This window comes from Haliotis rufescens, unplaced genomic scaffold, assembly GCF_023055435.1.
Source record: "Haliotis rufescens isolate VD_foot unplaced genomic scaffold, xgHalRufe1.0.p SCAF_9, whole genome shotgun sequence".
Classification (NCBI taxonomy): Eukaryota; Metazoa; Mollusca; class Gastropoda; order Lepetellida; family Haliotidae; genus Haliotis; species Haliotis rufescens.
Genome location: NW_025964383.1, coordinates 8,202,480 through 8,217,677, shown reverse-complemented (window position 1 = coordinate 8,217,677; position 15,198 = coordinate 8,202,480). Strand labels below are relative to the sequence as shown.

Here is a 15,198-nt window from a genome sequence, read left to right as displayed (position 1 = left end):
TTGCAAACTGGGCTTTCGGGGTTTAGCATGCACAGTCACACATCACGACCACGACGGTCAGTACACCAATACGTTCATTCCCGAGGAGTATCTTATTCATTGTTAAAGTCTGACATCAGGTAAAACAAAATGTTATTTTTTGTCAAAAATCATCGATGATCTAAGCATGAAACTCAGGGGGGGTTTGTTATGTGCTATCGAGCACTGTATCTCCCTGAGTTGCTTCCATGAGCCACATATAGCCTCACTGATTTCAAAGTCAAGTTATTCAACATCCAAAGGCTCTACATTGGCAATACTTCAAATGATGCACTTCCCAATAACTCACATAGCCTTTGTTCCTATCATTATAAAAAGTGCTAACACCACTAAAATATTTCTTGTTAATTCACACCCAACATGGGAATGCCTCCGCTGTACATACATAGTGATTGCTTATATACCCTTCCAACTCGTCACGTTTTGAAAGTTTTAATCTACATGCATCGCAAAATGGCGGAAAATCGTTTGTTGCTTACAAGTGAATAAATTAATTACGATGAACAAATTTCTAGTAACCGAGTATCGTCAGATATGCATATAAATGTCCCATACACATCAATGAAATAAACTCACCCTTTCAGTTATCGCCAAAATGCAAGAGCACGAAACCCCAGCACACTATGCATAACATTTAACCTAGTTCGTGTCATAAATTCATTTGGAATCATATACTTTGATACATCTCGTTATCTGGAACTACGTAAACTGTGCCATTTCATTATCTGGAACTACATAAACTCTGACATCTCGTTATCTGGAACTACATCAACTGTGCCATTTCATTATCTGGAACTACATAAACTGTGAAATTTTGTTATCTGGAACTACATCAACTTTGACATCTCGTTATCTGGAACTACATCAACTGTGACGTCTCGTTATCTGGAACTACATAAACTGTGCCATGTCGTTATCTGGAACTACATAAACTCTGACATCTCGTTATCTGGAACTACATAAACTGTTACATCTCGTTATCTGGAACTACATAAACTCTGACATCTCGTTATCTGGAACTACATAAATTGTGACATTTCGTCATCTGGAACCACATAAACTGTGACATCTCGTCAACTGAAATCACATAAACTCTGTTATCTCGTTATCTAGAACTACATAAGTTGTGACATTTCGTAATCTGGAACCACATAAACTGTGATATCTCGTCAACTGAAACCACATAAACTGTTTCATCTCGTCATCGGGAACTACATAAACTCTGACATCTCGTTATCTGGAACTACTTAAAACTCTGACATCTCGTTATCTGGAACTACTTAAAACTCTGACATCTCGTTATCTGGAACTACATAAACTTTGACATCACGTTATCTGGAACCACATAAACTGTGACATCTTGTGATCTGGAACTACATAAACTGTGACATCTCCTCATCTGGAACCACATAAACTGTGATTTCTCGTCAACTGAAACCACATAAACTGTGACATCTGGTCATCTTGGATTACATAAACTTTGACATCACGTCATCAGGAACCACATAAACTGTGACATCTCGTCATCTGGAATTACATATAGATATATTTTACTTTTACGTTTCTTTAGGTTTATGGAAAGAGTGCTTGAAACATAAACTTGTTGATAAATGTCGTTCCGCCGCGGGTTTGTTCGTGAGATTTAAAACTCTCAACCTTAGGATAAAACCGTATAAGCTGCTAGTGTTTTAACCGAAATAAACGGACAAGGTATGTTGTTTAAAAATTTACATTTGTATGGAATGATTGTAAAGCAAGTTTTCGACTCGCAGTTTGGCATACATCATTATCGGTAATACAATGTTTCAGCGGTGTTTGCTGGGATCTGCTGCTGTGTTTTGAAAATTCACGTGACAAACATTCGTTTCATGATACAGTTTACCTATACTGTCGAATCGTTTTCTTCAACATGCCGTCTATTAGCTGGGGTTATACCTGTGGTAAGTATTGTCGTAAACTTGAGATACCTTAGCGCTAAGGCATGTTTGAGAATAGGCTAACATATTTTTTTCGCTACGACACCTTTACGTCAATCTTTGCACTAATACAGGTTCGCCAAATTGCCACTTGAACTGCAGACACTATGACGGCTCGTCATCTGCAACTACATACATTCGATGAATTAATGCTTAAGACAATCCATAGTTTGGTCGAATCACTCAAAACAAATCACCCCCATGGGTAACCTGGATCAGAATAGGTCCGGGGCAACGTAGGCCGGTAAGAGGCGATTAGATAGATCAGGTCACGACACGGTGATTTGAATCATTGCGCGTCATCGTACCCCGGCGGTGTATATCGCTGCTCATGATATCAACCATTGGCTCAGCTGGTTCTGTTTACATGCCGACACCATGTACCTGGGATACTGCTGAGTGCAACGTTAAACAACAAACGGACGAAAGAAGTTCGCAATTTGTCACGTAATATCTGCCATGATTCCATGTATTTGAGAGTGACAAGGTTTAACTGTCCTCAGCACGATTTGAGAGTGACAAGGTTTAACTGTACTCAGCACGATTTGAGAGTGACAAGGTTTAACTGTAGTAACGAGTCGATTAGCTTGGACTGTATTGCACCAGTTATTCAAGGACACGTGTATTCCTTTTTATGAAAACCTTGCCAACTTTTGTTTGAAAGACAAACAAGGAGAAGCCGAGCAATTTTCATGTGACCTGGCAGACTGCAGACTGCATGTCAACGTAGCTCGACGACCCAGGACTATGTTTACTTATCGACCACTGGTTTAACTTGTCAAGAGTTTTTTTCAGGCCGTCGTGATTCATTATATAAATCTAAAGTACAACAGAACAAATTGTAATGCAACCCAAATCTGGATCCCGTGAAGATATGGGGTTGAACAGGTCTTCAGTAACCCATGCTTGCCGTAAATGCTTTTGTAAGAGGCGACTCACGGGATCGGGTGGTCAGGTTCGCTGACTTGGTTGATGCATGTCATCGTATCCCAATTGCGTGGATCGATGCTCACTGGATTGTCTGGTCCAAATACGATTATTTTCAGACCACCATCATATAGCTAGAGTATTACTGACTGCGGCAGTAGACAACAAACAAACAAACTAAATTCGATGCATTTGTACCTCATACTGTTTATGTTACCTTTCAGATAAAGAAATATTGCAGAATACGCCACACATTGCTTGTAAAGATGCATCAAAATGAAAAGGAAACTATGTGTATATTTGTTATCGTGGCGGTCGTAGTGGTAGTTCAAGAAATAGTTATAATGTCAGCAGGAAATGTTTTTCAAGGATAGAAAACTATTTATAAGTTGGTAAGTTTTCGTAATGTTCCAATTTAATGGCCAAACACTGAGGTATCATCAGTGCGGGAATGTGTTTTACCTATATCGCGATATAGAAGAACAAAAAATCACAGGCTCAGCTCCCTCAAACTTCAATATGTCTATTTTATCTCAACGTTATTTTCTCACGTGTTTCAGAATAGTATCATCTTCTTTGTTTATATTCAGTGTTTTGTATCAGAGTAACATCGGCCCATGCTAGAGTCTGACAGCTTTAGTTATATAGCCTTTACAAGGCCCCACCGGTTTCCTGTACTTGTTCACAGTGCAGCAACTGTGATGCTGGTTACATTCAGACACCCTTGTAGGGCCTCAGGTAACATGCAGGCACTTCTTGTATTTAGGTGGGGTACCCTATAGAGAGAAGGTTCCCTGTGAGTAAGTGAGTTGAGTTTAACGTCACTTTGAACAAGCTTCCTGTTACAACACGTCGCGTCAGCTTTATTTGGGAGGAAAACCCGAAGTGATGCAGGTCTCAGGTGTTTACTACTTTGGTGAACCAATGAGCACGTTATGGTGCTGACAAACCTAGAAACATAATTGGGGCGATCCGGGATTCGATCCCACAATCATATGTTTGTAATATTTACGTAGGCCCATCACATATACACAGGTACATTCTAAGTCCGCTTCAATCACTATCATCACATTTCTTCACCGACATCAAATGTGGCAATGTGGTGGCACAACTGCAATTCTTTCAGCACAACACAATTATATTACAGAGAAGAAACGAAACATGTCAACAAATTCATGATTTGTAACAACATTTCATGAATTTGTGCACTCACTAGTTTGTTGTGCCATTTCCCAGAAATGTAGGAAATGTGTGATAAAATGATCGATTACCGCAGATTAATAGTCATAACAATATTCATGTGAGGATGCAAAATGTTTCTAATACACAACAGAAACTAGTCAAGTAGAAAACAACACATTTAGCTAACCTTGTTACATTCTTGTACACAACAAACAGAGCATAGACAGGCAACTTCTATGTCCGCCTCATACAATCACATTACATTTGACAGTTTAAATAAATATGTCACACTTACAATTTTACACAAAGTCATTTTTATTTTATTTCCTATATGAGGGCGTTATAAATAAGTGATTTCTTGGAGTCAGTCATGGTGATGTCCACCCCGCTGACCACCTTCATGTTGACTTTGAGGTCACCTGGCGGCCCAACACCAAACATGGGGAGAAGAGACTCCCTCCACTCAACATCCAACTTGGCCAAAACAATCTCCCTGTCGAGATCGATGAAGCCGAGTCTCCCCCTCCCCACATCCAGCACAACACCATAGTGGAGGGTGGCCTGTGTGCCGCGTGTGTCAGACATTGTGTTTCTGTAACACTCACCCCACTTCCCCTGCTGATACACCCAGGTACAGAAACTCCCCCCTTGTGTGCCACAGCTCCCTACACCGACACACCAGGAGCGGCGCTGTACACAAACATACCACCCACTGTCCACATGGCTCTCCTCCCCGACAGCCATCTCTAGAACAACAGGCCACCGCTCTCCACTCACCACACCCACCCTGGTGTGGGTCTCCCAGTATCGTGGTGTGTGTGGGGCAGGGCTGACATTAGAGGGGTGTGGAGGAAGGGGGATGGGGTAGAGCTACAGGTGCCGTGGTATGTCTGTAACCTGCCGGCATCCCTGTATCGTGTGGCGGGCGGCGAGTTGACCAGCTCACCGTCTGTAGTTACGTGGCACCTGTCTGTGTTGGCTCGAGCAGCGTCCAGTTGTAGTTTAGGACCTGGACATATACATTTTGTTTACAGTTTACCAAACTTCCTTGGTTCAGATAACAAATTAGTCATTTCATTGTAAACCTCGTCAACATCCATGGTAAGCAATGACCCCAGACCAATTACCCTATTGAACACGACAAGGACATGACAGGGAGACGTGTGCGTCATGTCATAGGCTGTCGACCACAATGGCTGAACTTGGCCATGCGCTGCAAGAGGAGTGGGACAAACTCCCTCAAAACGTCATTAGGAGATTCAAACGCAGTATGCCTCGTCGTGGGAATGTATGTTAGTCAAATCATTGCAGTATTAGCACTACTGATCTAAAAACGTCAACTTTGAAAATTCCCACCTTAACCCTACATTCCTTCAAGATCGTTGGCAGTCATAACACCAACAGTCATATATGTCATTACCGATTGTGATGTGTTCCCAATTCGCTCATTATTATCATACAACTATTACAAGAAACTAATGGCCCTTACAATTTTGGAAGTTTTTGTTTATTTCCGATTATCCCCAATTTTTGTTAGAGTTTATATTAGTCACTATATAGCCCTGCTTATGATTAAAAAAACTTACCCTGATCCTCTCTTGAATCATAAACGGGCTACACATCTTAATACATACACATTTTCATGCAGTGTGGCATCGGCGGCACACTGACTCTACAAGTTACACGCTATAGTAAGTGGGTACAGTAGGTGGGTGTAATTTGAGCGTCATTCACATGACTATGTCTCGCAGTAAATCAAGCGATACCTGTAATGCTGATATTCCCCTCCTCGCGAGCCCTATAGCAACAGCAAACTTCAATAACATTGATTTACTCGTCACTTGTTCGCAATGTAGATTGTGCCAGTATGAAATACTTGATATCTGTACCAATAGGACTTACGTGATAGGTAACTTAGAACAATAACTCACTCACTCACTCATTCACTCACTCACTCACTAATAATGACATGTGAAGGGTCAGTGCCATGCAATGCTGAAATAGAACACATATATTTGTTTGTGTGTCTGTCTGTCTGAATCTGGACCAGACAACCAGTGATTAACATCATGCCCCCCTCCCATTATGCTTGATAAATATATGCGATTAAGGAGGGAGCGAGGGTGACGGGATCTATTGTCTGACATGATTCTTCGTGTGAGGCTGTCATTTTTTTGTTTAGTCCAATCAACAACACCAAAACATAAGGACGGGTACGGCATAAGGATTTGTGTCTTTGACTTTATTGCGAGCATTGAGCTCTGAATTCCATATTTTCTTAAGTCTACATTTGTACTCTTCCCGAAGTTTTTCCTTGATATGGGCATTCTGGAGTTTGTCCCTAATCTGCATCCCTGAGTACGTATAGGCCTTTCACGAGATGGTCAATAACTCCTCCTCCAAGTCAACTGACTGATCCTCCCTCCTCTACCCTGCCATGTTGCAGATAAAAAATGTTGCATTTGTCGAGTCCAAAGGACATGCCGATATCATTAGAAAAGGACTCGACAAGGAGAATCTGTTTTTAGTGTGGATCCTTAATTGGCATTAGGGGGCATAGTCGTCTAAGGCGCCGCAATTCGCTGTACAGAGTTGCGTCCCTTGGGCACGCCAGAAACCTATGATTGTGGGTTCGACTCCCGGTTCGCCCCGATTATGTTTCTAGGTTTGTCAGCACCATAACCATGCTCGTAGATTTCACCGAAGTGGTAAACATCTGAGGCCTGCATCACTTTGGGCTTTCCTCCCACGTTAAGCTGACACGCCACGATATGACTGGAATACTGTTAAAAGTGGCGTTAAACCTCACTCACTAGTTCCATTAGCAATAAGGTCAAGGTCATCCATATTATTATTATTATTATAATTATTATTATTATTACACAGAAGCAGACACTTAACCGCTATTTTCAGAAGGCCCCATTACATACCTAGCATTTTTTAGTCATGACTAGTACAACCCAAAAACAGCCTCTTGCTAATATAATGTGGTACCTTTTGACATTTCTTAATAACATTATGTCGGACGGACATGGCTTTCTTACAAACACGTCACGCCAAAAGTGGTAGAGTGCACGAAGAACAACTAAATATAAGTGGCCAATTCCAGTGACAATGACGTTCAAAACGTCACAATGGGAAGATATCCGTAGTGTTTCCGCAAACGTAGCCCCGAGTTTCATGCTGTGTACATTGCCCCTTCTAAAGATCATACATATCGAAATTCATCTGCAAACAACCGACTTGAGTTATCATGAACATATTATATTTTTGAGTGTGTTTAAGAGAAAATTTGACATTTAGTTATAAGTATTTCGAGAACATTAAATTCGCATCACCAAACATGTCGTCCCTTGTTGGAATAAATGTAACAACACAGCAATATGGCTCTCATTGAAACTGGGCCACCCTACGGCTGTTTACATTTTGTAAAAAACAAATACTACTATATGCATGATTCAAATATATCTGAAGTGACAATACATATTTCACATTCACTGTTACCTCGACCCTATACGTATGACGACCCCTCCCTTAGGATAACCTGTAATAAGTTTTATTGATATACATGCAATGCATCTCGAGTTACATTTCAAGCTATGACTTTCAAGATAACTTTGTTCCTTTACATGAAAGATTTACGTCTCAAAAGATATTCTCAAGGTCTATCTAGGGATATATTTGGTATAATATCACCTGATAAAATAAAATTGCATGTTTTAAAGCACATCCTGTAACAAACTAGCGATATATTAATAACGGTATTCCAAAACGTTGTGTTATAACTCAAATAAATACACTATCTGTATCCTGTGTGGTTCAATATGTTCCGTGTGCCTTAGAAGCCACTTTTTTTACAAACGTAACTTGAAGAAATGAAGACATGAACGAACGCACATATTGCACATAATGATCCAGAAATGAAATCATGACGTTAATAAATTAAAACGGATTTTAGCAATTCCAATCAAAAGGAAGGGGGAAAACTAAGGGTGAACACTGTCTGAATGCCAGCTTTTTATTCTATCAAGCTCAGCGTGAAATGGCATTTATCTCGTTCAAAGATGGATAAAAGGTTTAATTATACGTGCTGTTACCTTCAAATTTCAAAGGGCACACCTCAGAAGTGCCACCTATGTGAGAGCCTGTTGCACATTCTGCCCCTGCCTCCAACATAAGGAGTAGTCGTTTAACATTAAATATCAGTTCATCGCAAACGTAATGTAGTAATTCCCCCTACTAATATACACATCAATGGAACAGTGACCGCCCGGAAGGTATCGTTTCTTGATGGGTGGTCCAGACTTTCGTTTATGATAAGTGGATTATTTTCGTTCTTGACATCATGATTTCAGATACTGCCTGGGATGTGTGGATAGTTGTCAGACATATGTACCAATATGGCAGAAAACTGTGTTTAAGAACTTTGTCACTTTTTCCCATGCTATGGATTTAAACTAACATGAGTGATAAGACCACCATCACCAGGTGCAATTTCTTTAAGCACTTAGGTCTTTAACTATAGTTTAAATGGGGAGACCACACGGACCACAGTGTCTAAATATCACCCTATTTGGAAAAATCTATTATTTCTGTTTCTTACCTGCAATCATGAATATGTTTTTACCAATAATAGTGAAATTAGCACCTCTCCTCTTATCTTATCTCCATCTTAGCTTGAGTGAAAACCAGAATCATCAACATGTTGCTGCAGGACATTCAACCTTGTCATTTGTTTTATGCAGTGAACATTATGTGTGTGTTTTACACCGTTATTATGAAGGGTAGTAGTTCACTTGATAATGATGACTTTCTAAGGCAATAACTTTTTGCAAACAGAAGTGCTCTTTGTAAAATCATTGTCCTCTGCAACTAGAGATTTTCTTATCTACATTGTTATAAGAGTTTTGCAGTGATTGTGTACTGTTATTGTTTGTTTTTCAGTCCAGTAAGATAAAGAAAGGCAGTATAGGTGATTTGTCAGTACTACAGCCTACACTGATGGCTGCCGTTCCTGTAAGTATAGGCACTTCAATATTTACTCTCTCTCTCACTCTCTGTTGTCTACTGAAGATGCCTTTTTTCATTTAACACTGACAACCCTGGTTGTATCAAAGCAAGTGTGTTTCAGGTGATCATGGATAGGATCTACAAGGGTGTGTGGGACAAAGTCAATGACGGAGGGAAGTTCGGACAGGCCTTATTTTCATTCGCTTATGAGTACAAGAGGAAACAGTTGGAGAATGGATATGATACACCTTTGCTTAACAAGTTAGTAACTATATGTTGTCTATCATTTCAGTTGAAATTGATAGTCATTAGTTGCTGCATAATGTGATAGTCTTATGGTACGTTTATCATTGCTTGGCTAAGGGGAGATAATGCAATATTTCCCTGAAATGTAACCATCTGTATTATATCACTGACAGATTAATGTGATAAAGCTCATGCAGAATTATGTTGTATGACATCCCTGCATATTTTCTGTTCCTCTTTGTTCAAGCTCTCTTTGTTTTGCAGTGATTGTGTACTGTTATTGTTTGTTTTTCAGTCCAGTAAGATAAAGAAAGGCAGTATAGGTGATTTGTCAGTACTACAGCCTACACTGATGGCTGCCGTTCCTGTAAGTATAGGCACTTCAATATTTACTCTCTCTCTCACTCTATATAACTATATGTTGTCTATCATTTCAGTTGAAATTGATAGTCATTAGTTGCTGCATAATGTGATAGTCTTATGGTACGTTTATCATTGCTTGGCTAAGGGGAGATAATGCAATATTTCCCTGAAATGTAACCATCTGTATTATATCACTGACAGATTAATGTGATAAAGCTCATGCAGAATTATGTTGTATGACATCCCTGCATATTTTCTGTTCCTCTTTGTTCAAGCTCTCTTTGTTTTTGTTATATATTGTAATATATCAAATTGCTTCTGTTTATAGCGCACCAAGAGTAAGGCTTGAAGGAGTTTCCAAGACTACATTTGCCTTGACACAAGTTTTAGACTATTATACTTGTATTTGTCTTTATTGGATACTCTGTTACAGTAGTTTCTAAAGATGCAGAACCAATTGTTTCAGACTTGTCTTCAGCAAGATCTGTAAGCTCCTGGGAGGGAATGTGAGACTGATGCTATGTGGCGGAGCCCCCCTGTCAGATGCAACACAGCGTTTCATGAACATCTGCTTCTGTTGTCCTGTTGGTCAGGGATATGGCCTCACAGAGACTTGTGGTGCAGGAACTGTCACGGAAGGTATAGCAGCATAGAGAGATGGAATGGATGATCATGATTTGTGAAGAATGATAGAATACACTGAAGCATGCTGATTATATTGTCCCCATCCAAGAGGACTTACACAGTAGCAATGTGTGTTTCAGTGACAGACCTCAGCACAGGAAGGGTTGGGGCCCCACTGCAGTGCAGCGAGATCAGACTGTGTGACTGGCCTGAAGGTACACCTACATGTTTATGTTTGTTGGCAACACTTTACTCTCTTGTGAAAGGAAACTGGAAAAAGAATAGATGTGTTTATCAGACTTTGTACCGCTTATCAGAAATGCTATCTTTTAGTTAAAACTGTTTTCCGCATATGTTGACAGTATTATCATATATTTATTAGTACATGAACCTAGAGTATGAGTATGAGGTTTAGCAACATTAAGGGAATTGCAGTTAACATGGTTAGTGAGGTGCGGTGAAAAGTTGTTTAACCTTGCCTTTCGAGATAATTGGATTTATAAAGTGAGGTTCATTGTTACTGAAATATCTTTTTATTTCATAAACACAATAATGACATACATTTCCATTACTTCATTCATCTTCTCTTTGCCATCACATGTTAATATTGAATTGGGAAACACCTGTTGAAACATCAAGTTATGTGAACCTTGTTTTATCTTCATTTTCATTAATAATTTCCCTCTTGTCATCATATTTGTATGCCAGAACACACAGCCTCTGCCCTCTCATGTTGTTCTGTGTGTTTTAGGTAACTACACCAGTGCCGACAAGCCCTGTCCTCGCGGAGAGATCCTGGTTGGTGGCGGCAATGTCTCCATGGGCTACTACAAGAATGCAGAGAAGACCAAGGAAGACTTCACTGAGATTGGTGGCATAAGATACTTCTGTACTGGAGATATCGGCCAGTTTGATGGAGATGGATGTTTGAAAATTATAGGTCACTATCAAATGTTCTTATTGTATTTTCTTGTTGTATGATGAATTATCCAGTATAAATGGATTCTTGGTTAGAATAGGTCCCCAGTTACCTGGAATATTGTAGAGTGCAGCTGTAAATAAATAAATAAACAAACAAGTCATATCATGTTATTAATCGCTGAATAGAATTTAAACCTCATCTTCACAGTGGACAGCTTTTGATTTATGGTACAACGGACATGGTAGATATGCATTACTTGAACTAAGCCATAGATTTTTTTAGATCACGTCAGTATTAACTGGGTTTACTTAGTGAGTTTAAAATTAATAACATGTTTCCATCACTCTAAATGGCTGAAGCATTTCCTGTGCCACCCTGTATTTTAACTCATTCTCTTATCACAACTGGAATATTATTTTCACCAGATCGTAAGAAGGACCTTGTGAAGCTCCAGGCAGGAGAGTATGTGTCGCTGTCCAAGGTGGAGACCGCTGTGAAAGTGTCCCCCCTGGTGGACCAGATCTGTGTGTGTGCCGACAGTCTCTACAACTACACAGTGGCACTGGTTGTCTCTAACCAGAAGAACCTGACCAAGCTAGCCCAGGAACTCAGCATCAATGGAGTGGAGTTCAACCAGCTGTGTCAGAACACCAGACTGGTCAAGGATGTCCTCAAGAGGCTGTCCGTGTTGTCAGCTAAATGTTAGTATCATGTATCATTATACAGGCTTTTACATGATGTGTAATTTGTTCTGTGTATTTGACGTAATAATTTTCTGAAATACTTTTACAAGTAAAGTGAACTGCATAAGACATTGTTACCACGTGGCTATTTGGCAAGTAGTCCTTACTCTGTAAATTGATTTATCCTATGGCAAGAGAAACTGAAAATATTTGTTCCTCAGGCAGTTAGAGGCTGTGAGGTGATTTAAATTTTGTGTCATGCTGAAGACCCTAGTTTCTTGGGTGGTTACAGGTTTGACTTTGTTACCTTTGTATCTTACCCCAAATTTGTTGACTAAATTGCTTATGATTTCAACCACTGGTTTGTAAGTCCCAGATTTGATTATTTTCAGGTTGTATTTGCATAACTTTAATATTGTTGACTGTTGAGTGTCACATCGTCTCACTCATTTTCCTTCTTGGGGGCCTGAGAGCTGAAATGTTTTCATGCAGGATGTTTCATGTGATTGGTCAGTGCCCCAGAACACAGTGCATGTTATTTTTGTATCCTTGATAACATGTTGGGGTGATGATCAGTGCAGTGGTTTCAGATGAGTTCATGTTCTAGGACTGAATGTCATCCAAAAGATTTTCTTTCAAATTTGGGTAATGACATAGATTGTTCAAAAGGTCATAGTGATGTGAAAATGTGCTGTCAGACTTGCATCCCCTATGTAACTTACAAGACTATGAAACAACCAGATAATGGACTAATATACCTCCTATCTTTTTTCCACAGCAAAGCTAGAGAAGTTTGAGATCCCCCAGATGATCAAGTTGTGCCCTGAAGGCTGGACACCAGAGGCTGGTCTGGTGACTGATGCCTTCAAACTGAAGCGGAGAAACATTGAGGCACATTTCAAGGCTGACATACGCTCCATGTACAGTTGACATTAAAGCCTACTTAAAGTGTGTTGTGTGGTGGGAGTGTTGACCATAGAAGGGGCAAGTCACATGGGATAAATGAGTAGAGACAACCACTCAAGGTTGAAACTAGTTCCACACAGTGTGAGTTACATATCCTATAACGCTGATTGGCTCTGGTGACTTACTGATACTACATGCACCATTAACCAATTGTCCTAGATGTGCTATACAGAACTATAACTTAACTTTCCCCTTTTGCTTTTTAGCATAGTTTATATAAGTATTGTCTTTTAAGATATTTTCTGCTCAAGTTCATGTTCCTACTTCTATTCCCTCCATCCCTTTGCTAAACTTTTTGTTGTTAAGTTTAAGAATTTGAGTATACAGTGTTACCCTCTAGTGTGTGAAACATTCCATGTGTTTAGTGGTAGCAGACAGTGTCTGGATTACCTTGCTGTAGCCAGCGGTGATATTGCCGGGAATACACTGTGACAATGTTGCAGTGTGAAGTTAATGTTGCTGTGTTGCAGTTTGAGTGTAGTGACAAGAGACAATTTACTCGGTAGTAAATTGTATCCCATTGTGTCTAGGTCCATCTACACATCGTTTCCCTTGGGATTCCAGGTTACAATTGATCCCCAGCAACATATGCTTGTTGTAAGAGAGGCAAATGAAAAGATCAGGTGGTCAGAAGCAGTGACTTGGTTGATTGCACATCATCAGCGTGGGATGCTGCTCATAATATCAGTCACTGGTTTGCCTTTAGTTCAAATTTGATAATTAACAGGCCGCCAGCATAATGTTGCTGTATTGAAGAGATCAGTGTTAAACAAAAAACAAAGAAAAGCATGTGTAGACAAAACTCTGACTTGCTTTAAACCTCTTTATGTGTATTATAAGATGCTACTTATGATGAGGGGCGGTCGGGTAGCCTAGTGGTTAAAGCGTTCGCTTGTCACGCGGAAGACCCGGGTTCGATTCCCGACATGGGTACAATGTGTGAAGCCCATTTCTGGTGTCCCCCGTCGCTATATTGCTGGAATATTGCTAAAAGCGGCGTAAAACCATACTCACTCACTCACTCACTCACTCACTCACTCACTCACTCACTCACTCACTCACTCATTCACTCACTCACTCACTCACTCACTCACTCACTCACTCACTCACTCACTCACTCACTCACTCACTCACTCACTCACTCACTCACTCACTCACTCACTCACTCACTGAGATGAAACTCAAGATGAAAGTCATAGTGGTGAAACGTTCATTGATGGTAAAGATTTGCATTTGGAGAGCCACTTGTCATTTGTTGAACTTGTTCTCTCATTTCAAATTCATTGTCAATTGGCAAATATGTCAAATTAGTTGACGTTTATGAGTGAATATGCATTTAATTTGAAGAAAGATTTCCTCAAAACTGAAAATTGAGTTGATACCTAGTAAGTGGGATATAAGGAAATATTACATGATCATTATCCACATAATAGTATAACACAAATCATGCTGTGTGTACGTGGACCAGTGACATAGTGGGAAGATGGCTTTGCTCATATCATATTTAATTTACTCACACATACATACCACATGTACATTTACTTACCTTGTTTTTATATCATGAATGTATCTTAATTATCTCTAAGCTTGTGTCACGCTTGTCTTGTAATCAGCTTCAGATTATCAGTGTTACTCAATGATCCACTCACAAGAAGATCTGATATTTATGGCACATCATATCCCATCACAAAGTATGCAGAGAAATATATAGCCAATTATTTATGATTACCATTTCTGCTCATTGTTACAATGATTATCATTTTGTTTAAGTTTAATCAATCTAAAAACTATGGTCAGATTATTTTTATTTTCAGTAATCCAGTTTGAGTCAGTTTACACTTTTTGTTGCTTTATTTACTTTCTCATATATCAAGTCACAGAATTTTACACCATTATTTACTGATTGAAATGTGATGTTCTGTAGTCATGAATGAACAGTTTCAGAGTTATTTGGTTGAATGTTAAATTTTTCATGTCAGTCATTTATTATTAAAATATTGTTATGGAGTTACACCACATTAGGATTCATTCGTGATATCGACACTAAGGTGGTGATGCTTCTGGTGTGTGATTAAAAGGTAATTGTGACAGTTAACACATTAACATATATTTTACTGTTAAAACAGTATAGAGCACTACATGGTTGTACCTAGAAACATGTTGAATTAAATTTTATTTTAGACTGTCATAATCGAGATACTCATCTATAAACATGCTTGTTTTTTACATGTTATGATATAACGAAGTGTGTCATAAATGT

General features: G+C 39.4%; 1 protein-coding gene across 1 annotated transcript; it reads left to right on the top strand.

The window, feature by feature from the left end:
* Positions 1–5,316: 5,316 nt before the first annotated feature.
* Positions 5,317–13,915, top strand: LOC124126555 (fatty acid CoA ligase Acsl3-like). The gene is made up of 8 exons (XM_048391069.1): positions 5,317–5,412; positions 9,069–9,140; positions 9,256–9,395; positions 10,210–10,382; positions 10,508–10,582; positions 11,119–11,307; positions 11,715–11,990; positions 12,751–13,915. Exons 1-8 carry the CDS (start codon positions 5,317–5,319, stop codon positions 12,900–12,902), a joined length of 1,173 nt encoding a protein of 390 aa, XP_048247026.1. The 3' UTR covers positions 12,903–13,915.
* Positions 13,916–15,198: the final 1,283 nt, after the last annotated feature.

Coding starts and splice junctions, on each gene's coding strand:
- LOC124126555 (XM_048391069.1), top strand. CDS start 5,317: ATGGCTGAACTTGGCCATGCGCTGCAAGAGGAGTGGGACAAACTCCCT. Junction 5,413..9,068: donor GTATGCCTCGTCGTGGGAAT/GTATGTTAGTCA, acceptor TTTGTTTTTCAG/TCCAGTAAGATAAAGAAAGG. Junction 10,583..11,118: donor ACTGTGTGACTGGCCTGAAG/GTACACCTACAT, acceptor TGTGTGTTTTAG/GTAACTACACCAGTGCCGAC.